The sequence below is a fragment of the Salvia hispanica genome, chromosome 3 (genome assembly GCF_023119035.1).
Source record: "Salvia hispanica cultivar TCC Black 2014 chromosome 3, UniMelb_Shisp_WGS_1.0, whole genome shotgun sequence".
NCBI classification, from domain to species: Eukaryota; Viridiplantae; Streptophyta; class Magnoliopsida; order Lamiales; family Lamiaceae; genus Salvia; species Salvia hispanica.
Window position 1 is genome coordinate 12106593 of NC_062967.1, and position 15404 is coordinate 12121996.

Below are 15404 nucleotides of genomic sequence, written 5' to 3' on the forward strand. Positions count from 1 at the left end.
CCATTTCAACGCTTCTTCTTCCTCAACCGATCTGAATTCCCCTCTCCATCTCTCTCATCTAATCTTCCCACTGATTATCCCTCTCTTCTTTTCATTTTTCTGCAAAGTTTGAATGAATGAGGTGGATGTCCACTGCGCGAGGTCAAGACGGAGCTTCGTGGGGTCGGGAGGAGAAATTTTTCTTTGATCGGAGGTCTGTGAATGAAGTTTACGGTGGCGCTCGTCAGACCCCACCCAACCTCACCTGGGTCCGTCACTGATACAAGGAGTCCACAGGAACAACGCAGTTGGTTAATGAGGGACAGAGTTACCAAATAATTGCAAGAAATAATTACTACTGTATGAGAAATGTTTTGGAGACGTAATGGCATTGCTATAATAGGGTGTAATTAGTAATTTTGTATTTAATTTTATTTTTGATTAAAATTATAGTTTATCAATATACCTTATTGCCCCTACATATATAATTATCTAATCAAGAAGTATTAGTTAAGATCTACTCCATAAGAGTACTTCATTAACAGAAATATATTAACAGAAATATATATGGATTTAGCTGGGACCACAGCTTTAAATTAATTGATCCATATCATTTTTTTTATATGTACTTTAAAAACAAATGAATCAAAAAGATAAGAATAAATGTCAACAATTTTCGTTAATAATGACAAAATAATTAAACATATATTCAAAAATGTTAAAATTTCGAATGCTTAAAATTAATACAGTACTATATGTTTATTTAAAAATATACAATTATACTTTATATTTTTTTGTTGTAAAATATTAGAGCCCTTAGTTCAATTCAATATAACATGTAACACATTTATATTTGATATAAGATATATTAATTCCAAATGAGGTTACAGTATTGATTTTAAGAATTCATAATTTTGAGTTTTTTTATGTACTTTTCTCAAATTTTAATTTCTGTAAATGTCTAATTTTTGGGAACGTTATAATTGGATTCGATCAAAATATTATCACATGATCTTAGTTCTTAACTTGTTATTCAATATCTTAAAGATATATAATTACTAATATTTTTCTTTTATTTATAAATAAACTTCTTGGCTCATTTCGCTATCATGCAATAATTTAAAAAAATTGATACGATATGATTTATTCATACTAATTGAATTTAAAGTTTTGAGTTCAAAATTTTAATAATTTTATAATTAATTCTTTACTTTTTAAAATAGTATTAAATTATATAAATTCTTAATTTTGAAACTTTACAAACCTCTATCAAAAAAATTATCACATTTTAAACTCATTTATTTAATATTTCAAAGCTTCATATTTAATATTTACTCTTTTTTATAAAATATAGTACTAGAGTCTTAGCTTAATTCTTCATGCAATAAATTAAAATTTGAAAAATAATAGTATATTAATAATGATTCAGTTCACATTTTTAATTATAGGAATTTCATAATTTTGATTTTATTTTTTATTTTTAAAATTTGATTTTTTAATTATTACAATTTTAAATAAGTAGAAAATTTGTAATTTTGTAGAATATATACTCTCAAGAAAATACAGATATATAAAGAAAAAAAATGAAAATGTGTGTGGTTATGTTAATCAGACATCACATTAATGTACCATATTAACTGAAATTCTTCACATTAAAATCCCCTAAAATGAAAATTATCCATAATTACACTATTAAGGATATATTAGTCAAAATCTAAATCACTACCCACTTGGAAGAAATATAAATTTTAGTACAAGAGATAATCCTATATGATGAGCACGAATTTAAAAACACTGGTAAGATTATAACTGATCAAATGTTTCTGTTACACCAGCTGTGTTAATTTGTCTTTCAATTATAGTTGGACCTAATTTAAATTGTGGTTACAATTTACAAAGGACAGCAGATTATAATTTTAATCCAACGGTTCCTTTAACTGATTAAACGGATGGAAGCTTCTCGAGATTTTGTAGATTTTTAATGTAATACTCCCTCCGTCTCTGATTAAGAGTCACACTATGATCAGACACGAGTTTTTTAAAAAATGTAAAGAAAAGTTGGTTGAAAAAGTTAGTGGAATGTGAGATCCATTTTTTTATATTGATTTTATAATAAAATGTGAGTGAATTGAGTTAGTGGAATGTAGGACCAACTTACTATTTATGGTAAAAATAAAGGGTGAGTAATAAATATTCACTCTTAATACAATTAAGTTGTTACTATATTGATGGATAATATTGCTTTTTAAATATGTCTCATATGTAGTACTCCTCCATTCCAGCCTAACTGATACGCTTTCTATTTTGACACAAGAACTTAGGTAGTGATGTTTAATTACTTAAATTATTAATAATAAAGTAGGAGAGAGATAATAACATAAGAAAAAAAAGATAATAACATAAGAAAAAAAAAAGATAATAAGAGCATCTCCAATGGTAGGCTAGCCGATTGACGTGGCTAGCCGGTCGGCTAGCCGAACCATTGGAGTAGGCTAGTCGAATTTCGGCGAAAAAACCGGCCAAGGCTAGCCGATTGCGTGTGGTGGCCGATGCGCTGGCCGCCATTGTGGCGGCCCGATCGGCCAGCGCCAATTTTTAATTTTTTTTTTAAACCTATATAAACGCGATTTTAGTTTCATTTTCATTTGCACCGCTTGTTTTAACGAGTTTTCATTTTCATTTTAGTTGGGCCAATGACGATGAAGCCGGTCCAAGCCACGGAACGGCCACCCCTAACGTACGACGTGGGGTACCTCTCGATGAAGCCGGCCGCCTCAAGGAATTTGCCGACATGCGCCAAGTGGATGCTCATATTCAACTCCAAAAGGATATAATTGAAGAGTTGTGGGCACGGAGGACTGCACGGCGATAGTTTTTTTTCTTTATTATGTACCTTTTTAAATGTAATTTTTTTTATCTATGTACCTTTTTAAATGCAATTAATGAATCTTTCCGTATATGTCTCGTAAATTTAATTCCGTAATTTAATCGTAATTTTAATTCCGTAAATGTAGTATATTTTGAATTATTTTTTTTGCGGCTGGCCTATGGGTGGCTAAATCTGAGGTTGCATGTGGATTTTTAGTGCTGCTGACGTGGCAGGGAGAGATAGTGGCTGGCTTAATAGCATTGGAGATGCTCTAACGTACATTAGTGAGAATAAAGTAAGAAAAAAAAAAAAAAAAAAGTAGGATATATGATAAAGCGGGAGAAAGGAGAATAAAGTAGGGGATAGGAGTGGTAAATTATTACCAAAAGAGAAAACGACTCACTTAGGTTGGGACGTACCGAAAAGGAAAACGTCTCACTTAGGTTGGACAAAGAGAGGATTAAATAAGTTAATGCTAAAACAAAATTTTAATTTTATATATAAGCTTCCCAAAATTTAATTTATGTTCTTCTTGAACTTGAAACTTCTATTGCGTTACAATTTGTATAGTCGAACTTCAATTCACTCAAAAGTTGTAAGAATGGGAAAATTATGAGTTGACAGCAACTGGATCCACATTTTTTTCATGTTGCACTGCTGAAATAATGGAAAGGGTAAGTAAAGTAGAACCACAAAATTCACATGCCTTTTAATTTGCTCTCTTCTGCGATAATTGATCGACATCGAGGGTCCATAAACAGCTACACATTATAAGAATTGCATTTCTTTATTCAATTGTCATCGATTTATTATGGACACCCTCAAATCTCAATAATTAACAACATAATGTTTTATTCCCAATAATTAACATCACGAGCTTTGACTTGTGCACAGCAGCATCTCGAATTTTATTTCAGTTTAAAGCTTAAAACAAATAATGTGACGGCAAGTGGGGACGGCGACATCGCTAACCACAAATTGACAAAACGTAGCAGACAAAAATGAAAAGCAGTTTTATTAAACACGTGCTACAGAAATGGGAGTAAGATCTCTTATTTTTTTATAAAAGGAAAAATGCTCGAGCCAAGGAGATGAGCAAGGGAAACAACCCTCAAACCACAATAACAAATCTAAACCCAAGTTAGCACCAAGAGTAAATTAATGCTAAAAAGTAAAAACAATCTAAGCCAGGGCTTTAGGTACTATTACCAAAAATAAACGCAAACACAAACTCAGAACTAAGGTTTATCTGCCATCGCATGCACCCAACCAAATCCTAATATCTTCCAAATTAATCAAAAAATCTGGCGCATAAGGAAAGTTTGGGCATCATTCTTTAATCCAAGTTCCCATTCGCCATAAGAGTCGTCTCTTCTCAAATTCTCAGTTGGGTATAAAGTTTTGAAAAATTATTTTATTTTTGATATCACGAATATAAGAGTAGTAATTAGATATAATAAGAGTTTCAATAAATTCTTTATAAAAAATGTTCATTAATTAAGAAATGTAAAAAGAAATAAAATATAGTAGTATGAGTTTTTCAGCCTTGGACTACTAATAAACAAGCTTTACTTATTTCACACATTCATAAATTAATTAAAATATTATGTTAATATTGTAGTAGACCAAATTGAACCAAGAGATGGTTGGGAATTGAGATAGTCTCTCTTACACTCCATTTTAGTGAAGCATCCGTCTTGGGACGATATATTCTTATTTTGATGAGGGGATAATTTCAAACTGTACGTAATGATACTACTATAATCTAACATATTATGATTAGTTAGGAATTTAGGATTAATGTTGAGTGATATAAAAAGAGTAATGGGAAGCAAGTGAAATAAAATGAGTGGAGTAATATGGAATAATATTTGGTTGTCTCTATTCGAGTCTGGCCCCAACTTATACATAGCCCACACTTACATTTTGAAATTGATGTGTTCCCTGCTTTATTGAATATAGTATGTGGATATGTGAGTGTGACCACACACACCCCAAATAATTTATTGGCAAATCAAATGAGTATGAAATCCATTATTAATGCAAACAGTGTTTTATTTTATTTTTGACAAAGTCAAATTTGAAAGTTATCAATCAGAGTTATTTTAGTATATCAATTTGTTGTATATATAATAAAAATATATTTACAGGTATTCATTCTAGTACAAGTTCGAGCGATTGATTTTTCTTATTAAAAATGTGCAAATTAAAGCATAATACTCTGAAGTGATATATGCGTTTTTAACATATGCCATATTCTACTTATCTGAGCAAAATAAAATTATTACTACCTTCAGTTAAGTTTTAATTGTGAGTAAATATAGAATTTTAAATTAGTTATTCGACAGTAAATAAAATTCCAACGTCGATGGGCCTAATACTCCATATATTGGCCCAATTTTAAATATAGAATTATATATGACGATGCAAATAAGGCCCAATTTTATATATGGGCCTTTCAATTGTAGCCTAAAATCGAAGGTTAAATTGTAGTAGTACTCCATATATGGGCTTACGCTTTTTAAAAATGACACATTTTGGGTCAATCCTAGTACTTATTTTGCTTAAATTCTAGAAGTAATTTTTAAAGTTTATAATTTAATGGATTATAATTTTTTCAACCAGATCCGAATATAATCTTTTTTTTAGCATAAATTGCACATTTTATTTAAAAAAATAATACAGTAAATAATTCAAGAGTTGTGTTGGCTTTCCATCTAACACAACATATTCATGCTTGGTACGATGGAATGAAATGAGGATGGAATGGAATGAAGGTTCCATTTTGCTTGGTATAATTGAATGAAATGGGAGCGGAATGGAATGAAGGTTGAAATGGAACGAATATAGGAATGAAATGTCCATTTTCTTGGATTTCTTTTGCATTTTCATCCATTCACTCATTCATTATGAATAAAATAAAAGTAGGAATCACATTTCATTCCACCATTCCATTCCATCGTGCCAAGAAACTCATAATTAGAGCCCACTAATTCTTGTTAGGCTTTATACTCCTATTTAGCATTCGCAGTAATTTTTAAGATCAATATCCGTATTTAATTGTTTAATAATTTAAGTGAAGAAACAAATGTTAAATTGAAATCCATAAAATTGTGAGATTGAGAATTAGCAGAATGCAGTGGAATATCCAAACGTCGATCGCCGTTCTCTCGCTCCTCTTCCTATCAGGCGGCGCCGCTCCCACGGCGTACGATGCAATCCAATCCTACGGTTTCCCTATCGGTATCCTCCCAAAGGGTGTAACACTCTACGATTTGGACGATTCAACCGGAAAATTCAACGCCTATATCAACGGTTCCTGCAGTTTCTCTTTGGAAGGCTCGTATCAGCTCAACTACAAATCTGTCATCAGCGGCTACATACGTAAAGATAAGCTCACTAATTTATCTGGCGTTCAAGTCAAAGTGCTGTTTGTATGGTTGAGCATTGTCGAGGTCAGGAAAAACGGTGATAAGCTCGAATTTTCCGTTGGGATTGCATCCGCAGGCTTTGCGATTGATAATTTCTTTATCTGTCCCCAATGTGGCTGTGGATTGGATTGCAATGGCCTCGACGGGGAGGATCTTACGAGTGATTCTCTTGTTTCTTCGATTTAAAATCGAGGTATAATTGATTTAGGATTTTTTGCTTACTTTGTGTTTAACTGGTGATAAAATTAATAGTGTATGATAGCATGAAGATTGTTGTGCTCAATTTCACTTTGCTTATTCATTGTGTTCACGCATTGTTTGAGGCTATTTGAGTGGCATTGAGTTAGGGTTGAGTAATGTTCTCTGCTGATCATCTTCACTATCAGTTGCTAATAAACAATGGGATCATTGATATGTAGATATGGTCCTGTATGCTATTAGGTGTGCAAATTAGTGGTGGTTTGGTTAATTCTGGATGAGAGCAGAAAGCATGAGTAATTCTGGATTGAACAGAGAGCTAGAAACATTGATTTCAATGAATTGTTGATAGTTAAACCAAGCACTGAAGTTCTGGAGTCATTTGAAAATTGTAGTTTTCCCAAATCCACTAGGTGTTCCATGAGGATTACTCTAAGAGCAAGCTTCAAAGAGCTGTACAAGAACAAGAGTATTCAGCAAAACAGAAAGAGCAAAACGTTGTGCATTGGGATTTGGATGCTTAGGGGGTCAATCGATAATTCTAGTCGGAGAGAATTTGGAGAGTGCAATTGTGCTTCGTTAACAAGACAATAATTTTATGAATAGGCCTAGTGAAAGGCAAAACAGCCTTGTTTTAGTGAAAAACCATCCATAGCTACTGCAGGTTCTGATGAATTTCACACTTCAACCTTTGTTAGCCTCACTTTTAGTCAGTTTTTGCATTTGTGGATTATATGAGAAGGTCATGCACCGCTTCTACTCAGCTGTGGTGATCCATTATACAGCATCAAATAGCTATATAAACCAAGAGGCAGACAAATTTCGGTGGTTATGGAAATAATGAACCATTTGAATATCTAAATTTGATAACTGGTCTTCTACTTGTTATTTTGTGCAAATAGCTTGATTGTGCATTTGTGCCTTACTGCCTTATCCCACTATTATTATCTGCTGGCTATGTTATGGATCATAATCTTATCATGATTATCTGCAGTTGTGTGCTTTATTATATATTTTTCTAAAATTGTATATAAGGTGAATAATGAAGTGCAGTCAGTGTAGTGATTTTCCTTTAGTATCAGAACATGCCAGTGTGTTACTTCATCAGTTCTATCAGTATGAATAGAAACTTGTAACAGACTTTTATCACTCTTTTAAGTGTTACATTTCGCAACTCTATGAACAGTGAATCTCCTCTCTCTGCTTTAGGTGATCAGTTGTCATGTCCTCTTTGTTCTATCTTTTTAAGCAATTTAAGTCGTCTGAGCATGATTTTAGATGGAACCGTGATCTTTTCGACTACATAGTTTAGTCTCTAAGGTCACCCTTTTATTAATCCTCTTTTTCTGTATCTTCTGTGATGATTTGCAGGATTAGCTCTGATTGGGATACTTACAAAAATAATCTATGACCACAACTTCTCTGTGGAAAGATACTCCAATTCGATTTTGATGGACAGGGAGTGGTATTTTCACCAGAAGAAATCATCTTTCCATCATACTTCAGTTTGTTGATTCATACGAGTAGTTAAATGATGCTTATGCATTCCGAAAATGAAATTCGAGATTGGAGCATGAAAAGGTGAAAAAATGCAGACACTTTTGTAGCATCGATCTGGTCAGAAATTTGAATTTCTCTGACCTCCTATCCATTTACCCTTATCTTGCTTAGCAGGCAAAAGGCCAATCAATGGGGTCAAACAGTTTAATTATCGATTTAATATGTAAAATTCAATGAAATTTGATGCTGGGCTCTAACTTCGTACGTAGCTCAGACAGTTGTTTCAATGAATACAAAATACTGCGTCGCTTTCTAACTCAAGATATACCACTTTGCTAATATCAAATCATAGTTTACTGTGTAAGTGTATTAATAGTGTCAAGAGACATAATGATGCTCTTATGCAACATTGTGTAGGAAATTAATCGGTGGAGTGGACTTTGTATGTCTACTAAATGTTGAGTGAACAAGATATTATTGCTCATGATAAGTATCTATGAATTGTGATTGTAATTTAAATTATTCAGAAGAGAAAACTGTAATTTACTAATTACTAATTTGAGTGGACATTGTATGTTTACTACATATGAGTAACGTGACTCATGCAAACGCCAAATTTACACTAGAAGTCTAGAAGACCAAGTAGTTAGAGGGCAATATTTTTTTTGTTTTGTTTTATACTCCCTCCGTCCGCAAATAAGAGTCCCGTTTTTTCATTTTAGTCCGTCCGTGAATAGGAGTCGCGGTTCATTTTTACCATAAATGATAATAGGGTCTCACATTCAACTAACTCATCCCACTCACATTTCAAATAAAACTAATATATACAATAATACAAGTAATATCTCTATTTCACTAACTTTTTTCCAACAACTTTTCTTAACATTTCTTAAAACACGTGCCGCCAAGGAATGAGACTCCTAATGGCGGACGGAGGGAGTACCGTATAAAAACTAAACCAACCTAACATGCTAATGAAATTCAAGTTTAAGGTATATAGCTTTAATAATATACTCTACTATTAGCTTATAGTCCATGTCCAATTAAAACGACTTTGCTCTTTAGCTTTTTATACAAAAATGTGAATATATATGTAAATATGTACGTACACGATTTTTAATATAATCCGAATAACTTACCGCTTACAAATTTTATGCACCATTTTATATTAATCTCATATTCTATTTATAAAAATACGAGATTAAATATTTTTTCACATTATACATCTCTATCAAATAACCACAAATCCACAATCTCTTGGTTTGTGATTATGAGAAAGTCCTACATTGCAACACGTGTATTTAGGGAAATAATTAAGAATCATAATATCATTGAATAACGAGAGTTGTTTACTTTAAATACTAAAGTTATTATTCTATGAAAAATAGGTTTAGCTTCGTTGAATTAAGAAATGACACCTCGATAATAAGTCGAATGCATTGTCACTCTTTAATTTGTCCATAACTGCATGATGAGATGTCGAGGCCATTATATTTTGTAGATTGGCTATTTACCTAATTTTATTCCATCATTTAATCTCGTTTTATTTTGTTAGGTAGTTACGCTGCTCACAAAGCAGAATACTATTATCATATTCTTAGTGGTGCTTAGAGCCTTAAACTAACTTCAATTCCCTCGATATTCGTTGCGACCTATGTTATGTCTCTAAATTTACTACTAGGGGATCGGGTGGGGGTCCGTGCGACTAATTTTCCTTTATCGAGGCCTAAAATTACCATGTCCACCCACTTCGTTTACCTCCGGCGTCGCTCCGAACACCGAAATAATAGTCACGTCCACACTAAATTAAGCTAATACTTATATATATTCTGCCCTCTCTGTTTTTGGATCTTGGATCCACCACTACTAAATTCATTATTGTGAACATTGAACTAGGACGTAGTAGAATTATACTTCTTCCATCCCATAATAGGATAAAAGTAGGTTGCAAAAGTTAGTATATGAGATCTATTTTTTATATTGATTTTATAATATAATGTAAGTGGAGTGATTTAGTTGAATGTGAGATATATTTACTATTTATAGTAAAAGTAAAATGTGAATCTTATTATTGAACGAGCTGAAATGACAAAATGTGACTCTTATTGTAGAAATGACGAAGTGCTTACTAGAACCGTTATGAGATTATTTACGCGTAAAAACAATTGAAAACAAAAGGCAAAGTTATCTCACTTTAACCTAAAGGTTTCACACGAAACAATAGTAGGAGTAAATAATAAGGAAACTTGTAGAACATGAAAAGTAAAATTGATCAAAATATTGAATTATAATACTATATTTTAATAATAATAACATAGCAACGAAAATACAGATCCATTTGAACACAGTAATAACTAATAATAATAGCAGGAACGATGAGCAATATGAGCAGGCAATTTGTGCTTAAATTCAATAAAAAATCTATGGTGTTCATCTATCGCGGGCCGGGCCGGGCCAAACGAGACCACGCCGTCTCGATGGGTTCATTTAGCATTGTTCTTGCTCCTGATGAGCATCTTTCTCAACTCCGCCGGGTCAAGCTCCTTCGCATTAGATTCGGGTGTGTAGTATCCGGTAAGCGGGTCGGGCACCCATGCGCTCTCCCCTGCCTTCTCCGATCCCTTCTTCAGCATCACATTCGGTGCCCCAACAACCCGGCCCACCCCCTGCGCCTGCGACGCAGCAGAGTATCCCCTCCTGTTTCAATTAATCAAAACTTAATTTAATCAATAATGTTCCAATTCAAATGCGTTTTTTCATAGAATCTTCGTTTCTGATTAAATCTGATAACGAACCTGGCAAGAGAGGCGGAGATTTGGTTCCCGACGAAGGAAGAGACGGTTTTAACGTTGGAGAAAGAACGTGCCATTTTTTCAAGATTTGGAAATACAGCTGATTTTTTTTTATCTAATAAGATATGGATATATTTGTGGGAGGGAGGTGCCCTAGGGTTATGAATTGATGTTGCAGTGAGGAAGAGAGCCGCCATATTTATAGAGAAATGGGAAGGGAAAATTCAAAGAAAGAAAAAGCAAAATTGGGCGGGCCGCGTCAATTGGAAATACAATTTGCTTCTTGCCCTCGTTGACACCCGGTCAATGTGTACTTTTCTTCATTTCTGTTGTGTACAATTTAATTGCCAAAAATAAAAATGAGACATTAAAGAAAAAATGAGATATTATGGAGTGAGTATAAATTACTACTAACAAAATTATAACAAAGTGAATACTAGTTGATTAATCGATTACGAAATTAGTCCAAATCCATAATTATATCAGTTAGCCGATTAACCGAAAATAATTGCAATAACCCATATTTTTTTAGCTAAAATATTTGGAATATGATTTTGCTGTTATTAACAATTGATGGTCCACCAAAAATCGAAATGAATTTTGGAATGTCAAAAAAGTTTTAAAATTGAAAACAATACGAAAGCTCTTATTTTTGCTGTAAAAAATTTCCCGCGACAAACAATTCATGTAGTGAAGTTGAATTAAATACTCCCTCCGTCTCGCTTAAGATGACACGTTTTCCTTTTTAGTTTGTCCCAACCAAGATGACACATTTCCTTATTTGGAAATTTTCTCTCTCCAATTAATACACTCAACCACTTTTTCTCACCCCTATTAAAATATTCACCTTTCATTCTCTCTCTATTTTAATACTTCCACTCACCGTTTCTCTCTCCAATTAAACACATTAACCAATTACTCCTAAAACCCCGTGCCGGCTAAGGAATGTGTCATCTTAGCCGGGACGGAGGGAGTATTAGTTATAAAAAACATCAACTATAAGAACTTTATATTTTCTGAAATTTAGAAGCTGACTTAGCAAAACGATGTCGTTGCAATTGGCGCTTAATATTATGATATTGTTCTAATACATTTAACTGCTTTTGCGCCAATTTACATTTATAAATTTGAGTAAACTACATAAAAATCCCTAATGTTTACGTTTGTGTCACTGCAGACCCCTAACAAATAAAAATATTGCAGACAACCCTAATCTTAAATATAGTCACATATCTTATTTTTTCTGACTAAAATGCCCTTACGCCCTAAAAGGGTATTTTTGTCATTCTACTATATTATTGACATGTGATTTCTGAGACATTTTTGTCATAAACTTTTTATGTAATTTTCTAATAAGTTCTGGTACTTCATACGTAATTAAAATTTTATTATTATTCACACTTTCTATTTTTTTTATAATATACATATTTATCATTAACCGCATTAATTAATATGAAAATAATAAAATGAGACCCTTTCTTCCTTATAAGGCTCATTTTCTGATATTTTTTTAATATTTTGTATTTCCCTTGATTTTTATTTGTTTTTTTACCTTGATTTATCGATCAATTTTATTTATTATGAAAGTATCCAATTTTGCAGTATTAATTTATAAATTTCCATTGTCTTAATTTCAGATACTATTATTAATAAACCCTATATATTCATATGATGTTAAAAATTTCAGTTGGAACTAAATTAAATTTTTTAGTAAAATATCAATAAATATAAAATCGTCTTAAAGTTAGGCCTAGATTAACAAATTAGTTCCATGATATATAATGAAATAATATTTTAAATGTCCGTGTTTTCAAGAAAATAATTATTGTATCATTTGATTAAATATGAAATACTATTTTTTATTCTATGTATTATTGATTCAGATTTTATTTCATAAATAACTTCATTTTTCTATATTTTTTGGTTGTTTCTCAATGAATCTCCTACATGATATAAGTAGTACTCCATATTGTTACCACTAACTAGAAATAGAGGGATTAAGAAGTTTTTTTTTTTTTTTTTCTGTAGAAATATTGACAAAACTTTAATCACGTATGAAGTACCAAAACTTATTAGGATATCACAAAGAAGTTGCTGACAGAAATGTGACATAATTCATATGTCAGCGAATTTAGGATTTCCAAAAACGCCCTTTAAGGCATTTGGGCATTTTGGTCCGAAAAATGGCTACAAATACACGATATGTGATTATATTTAAGGTTAGGATTGTCTGACGATATTTTTTTTTGTTAGGGGCCTGCAGTGACACAAATGAAAACGTTAGAAACTTTTTATGTAGTTCACTCTATAAATTTATACGTTTGAGTAATTTGCTAGTATTGGGAGAATAAGTTTAGGACCGGCCTGGTAATAAAATCAAATGTTAATAAAGTAATTGAGAACAACTAAATTAAGTAAATAAATAAGTTCTTAAAAGATAAGTCATAGTTCAGTGGTTTGGGGAAGATACAAAATCATTTTTTTTTTGTTTGCATGGATCAATTTGGGGGAGTTTTGATCATCCAAGTACTAGCTCCACAAAAAGAGTTTTGTCAATCAGCACTAACATAGCTATTTCATATGGAGTGCATCCGACACGAAGGTAAACGCACTTCTACGTTAACATCAACTAAGCTATAATTAATTGTAAAGCTCAAAAAATAGGTATATATTTTAGAAGAGAAACGCGTTATTGATTTTTGTTTCGTTCTAGAATCGCTGGTCTAGCGAGGTCAAGGTATGATTCTCGTGGGCGGGTGCATTCACGCTCCACCATTTTAGACTTTTCTAATTGCCTTTGTTTCCTTACCACGAGAAAACAAATAGTAGTATAATATATTCTTGTAAATAATCGTAATTATAATTTTATGCACACCACATGTACCATCACATTTATATTGCACCTCCTTTTTCTCTTTTCTTCTTTGTCTTTTCTTGTAATTCGATTACTAAGCTTCTAAATAATGGAGTATGTAAGGAAATCATCTACTTTATATACAAAGACTCATGAAAAATTTTACACTCTTGTCACATAAAAATAAAGACTTTTTTCATTTTAATTTATACCATAAAAATAAGCTTTTATCTATTTTTGATAACTTTTTTCTCATTAATAAGTTGCCCTCCTCTCACTCTCCATTAACAATAGTGTGATTACATACTTCTTCTTTTTATTTTTATCTTATTTTATTAATTATACATTAAAACATATCATCCCAAATATCTTTATTTTTATGGGAAGAATGGGGTACATTATATTCCCTCCGTCCGTCCCTAAAAATTTGTCACTTATTTCAATTTTGGTATGTCCCTCAAAATTTGTCGTCTTTCACTTTATTATTTTTAGTAATGCACCCCACATTCAACTAACTTATTCTCATATATTTTATTATAAAATTAATATATAAAAGTATAACTCGCACGTCATTAAGTTTTTTCACGTGGATTTACAAAAAATAAAAGGAATTACATGTGCTATTCACATGGTCACGTGGATCTACAAAAAATAAATAACGATCTCATAAAAATGAACATAAATCAAATGGTAGTAACATTTTTACCCCACATATTCCAAAAAAATGCATACACTTATTAAGTCACTTTATGAGAACATGCATATTGCATAAGATTATATACTCCATTATATTGAAGCAACGTATTAACCCAATTTGTTATTTAATTCATTAGAGTATCGCTTTCAAATTATAAGTGTCTCTCCCATAAAAAATGTATGTGGGAGACAGAGCAAGGTACCTAAAATCACGTTATGCACGCAAAAAAGTTAAAAAGATGAAATCTCAACCTCAGGTTTATCGTGTTGTGTGACCACAAATTAAGCCTAATCATACTCTCCACAAACGTGTCTCGTCACTTTTTTTTAATAAATAGTAGGAGTAGGAGTAATATATAGTATAAGCAGACCTCTAGTCTACCAATCATCAATAATGTTTGTGAAAGCGGCAACAATTCTAAAATAATTAATAAAATATTTATACACAAAGACAACCTTACATTATACTTACTAATATAGTAGATATTTTATACTCCACTCCTTTTTTCTCTTTATGTGGTTCATAAACAACTATCAATACTTTTTTATAATTTGCACGCATTCATTGTTTTCTCTTTCTATTGGTATTTATTAAAATGATCATATTGTAAGTTATGTGAATATTAATAAATAAGTGACGTATAAAGGAAAAAGATTCCGAGCTCTATGATTAAGCTTCTTAATTAAATATAGTTCTCGTGATTAGCAAATTTGTTGTTTGCAAGTTAATAGCATAAAATATTATACCGTTCTTATTCTCCTTTTTAAATTAGTGATGGAGTAGAAACCAAATTTAGAAACCAAATTTTATACCGTGAATCAATTTTAGTAAATTCGGAAAAATTTATCCTCAGCCTATGTGTATTTAAAAAAAAAAAACTATTATTTGTGATATTTTGAGAAGTATTCCAAAATTGTGGATCAGACGAAATGACGCATCGTCTTTACCGTATTATCAATAGGACTTTATGTGATTCTTTTTGAAAAAAGTCTTCAACTAAAAATTCCCAAACTTCTAAAGAAAATTTAATTATGGTTTGAGATTGAGAATTTAACGATGAAGCAATGAATCGCCTATATTCTTT

The 15404-nt window shown here is 31.8% G+C and overlaps 2 protein-coding genes across 2 annotated transcripts; one reads left to right on the forward strand and one right to left on the reverse strand.

Annotated features, from left to right (window-relative positions):
- The first annotated feature begins 5938 nt into the window (after positions 1–5938).
- On the forward strand, positions 5939–8293 carry LOC125211126. The gene is made up of 2 exons (XM_048110830.1): positions 5939–6472; positions 7849–8293. Exon 1 carries the CDS (start codon positions 5983–5985, stop codon positions 6463–6465), a length of 483 nt encoding a protein of 160 aa, XP_047966787.1. The 5' UTR covers positions 5939–5982; the 3' UTR covers positions 6466–6472; positions 7849–8293.
- A 1952-nt stretch (positions 8294–10245) lies between these two features.
- Positions 10246–10949, reverse strand: LOC125211128 (protein SENESCENCE-ASSOCIATED GENE 21, mitochondrial-like). Its single transcript, XM_048110831.1, has 2 exons — positions 10773–10949; positions 10246–10674 (listed from the first exon to the last, which is right to left on the reverse strand). Exons 1-2 carry the CDS (start codon positions 10844–10846, stop codon positions 10461–10463), a joined length of 288 nt encoding a protein of 95 aa, XP_047966788.1. The 5' UTR covers positions 10847–10949; the 3' UTR covers positions 10246–10460.
- Between the last annotated feature and the right edge of the window lie 4455 nt (positions 10950–15404).

Coding starts and splice junctions, on each gene's coding strand:
- LOC125211126 (XM_048110830.1), top strand. CDS start 5,983: ATGCAGTGGAATATCCAAACGTCGATCGCCGTTCTCTCGCTCCTCTTC.
- LOC125211128 (XM_048110831.1), bottom strand. CDS start 10,846: ATGGCACGTTCTTTCTCCAACGTTAAAACCGTCTCTTCCTTCGTCGGG. Junction 10,675..10,772: donor ATCTCCGCCTCTCTTGCCAG/GTTCGTTATCAG, acceptor TAATTGAAACAG/GAGGGGATACTCTGCTGCGT.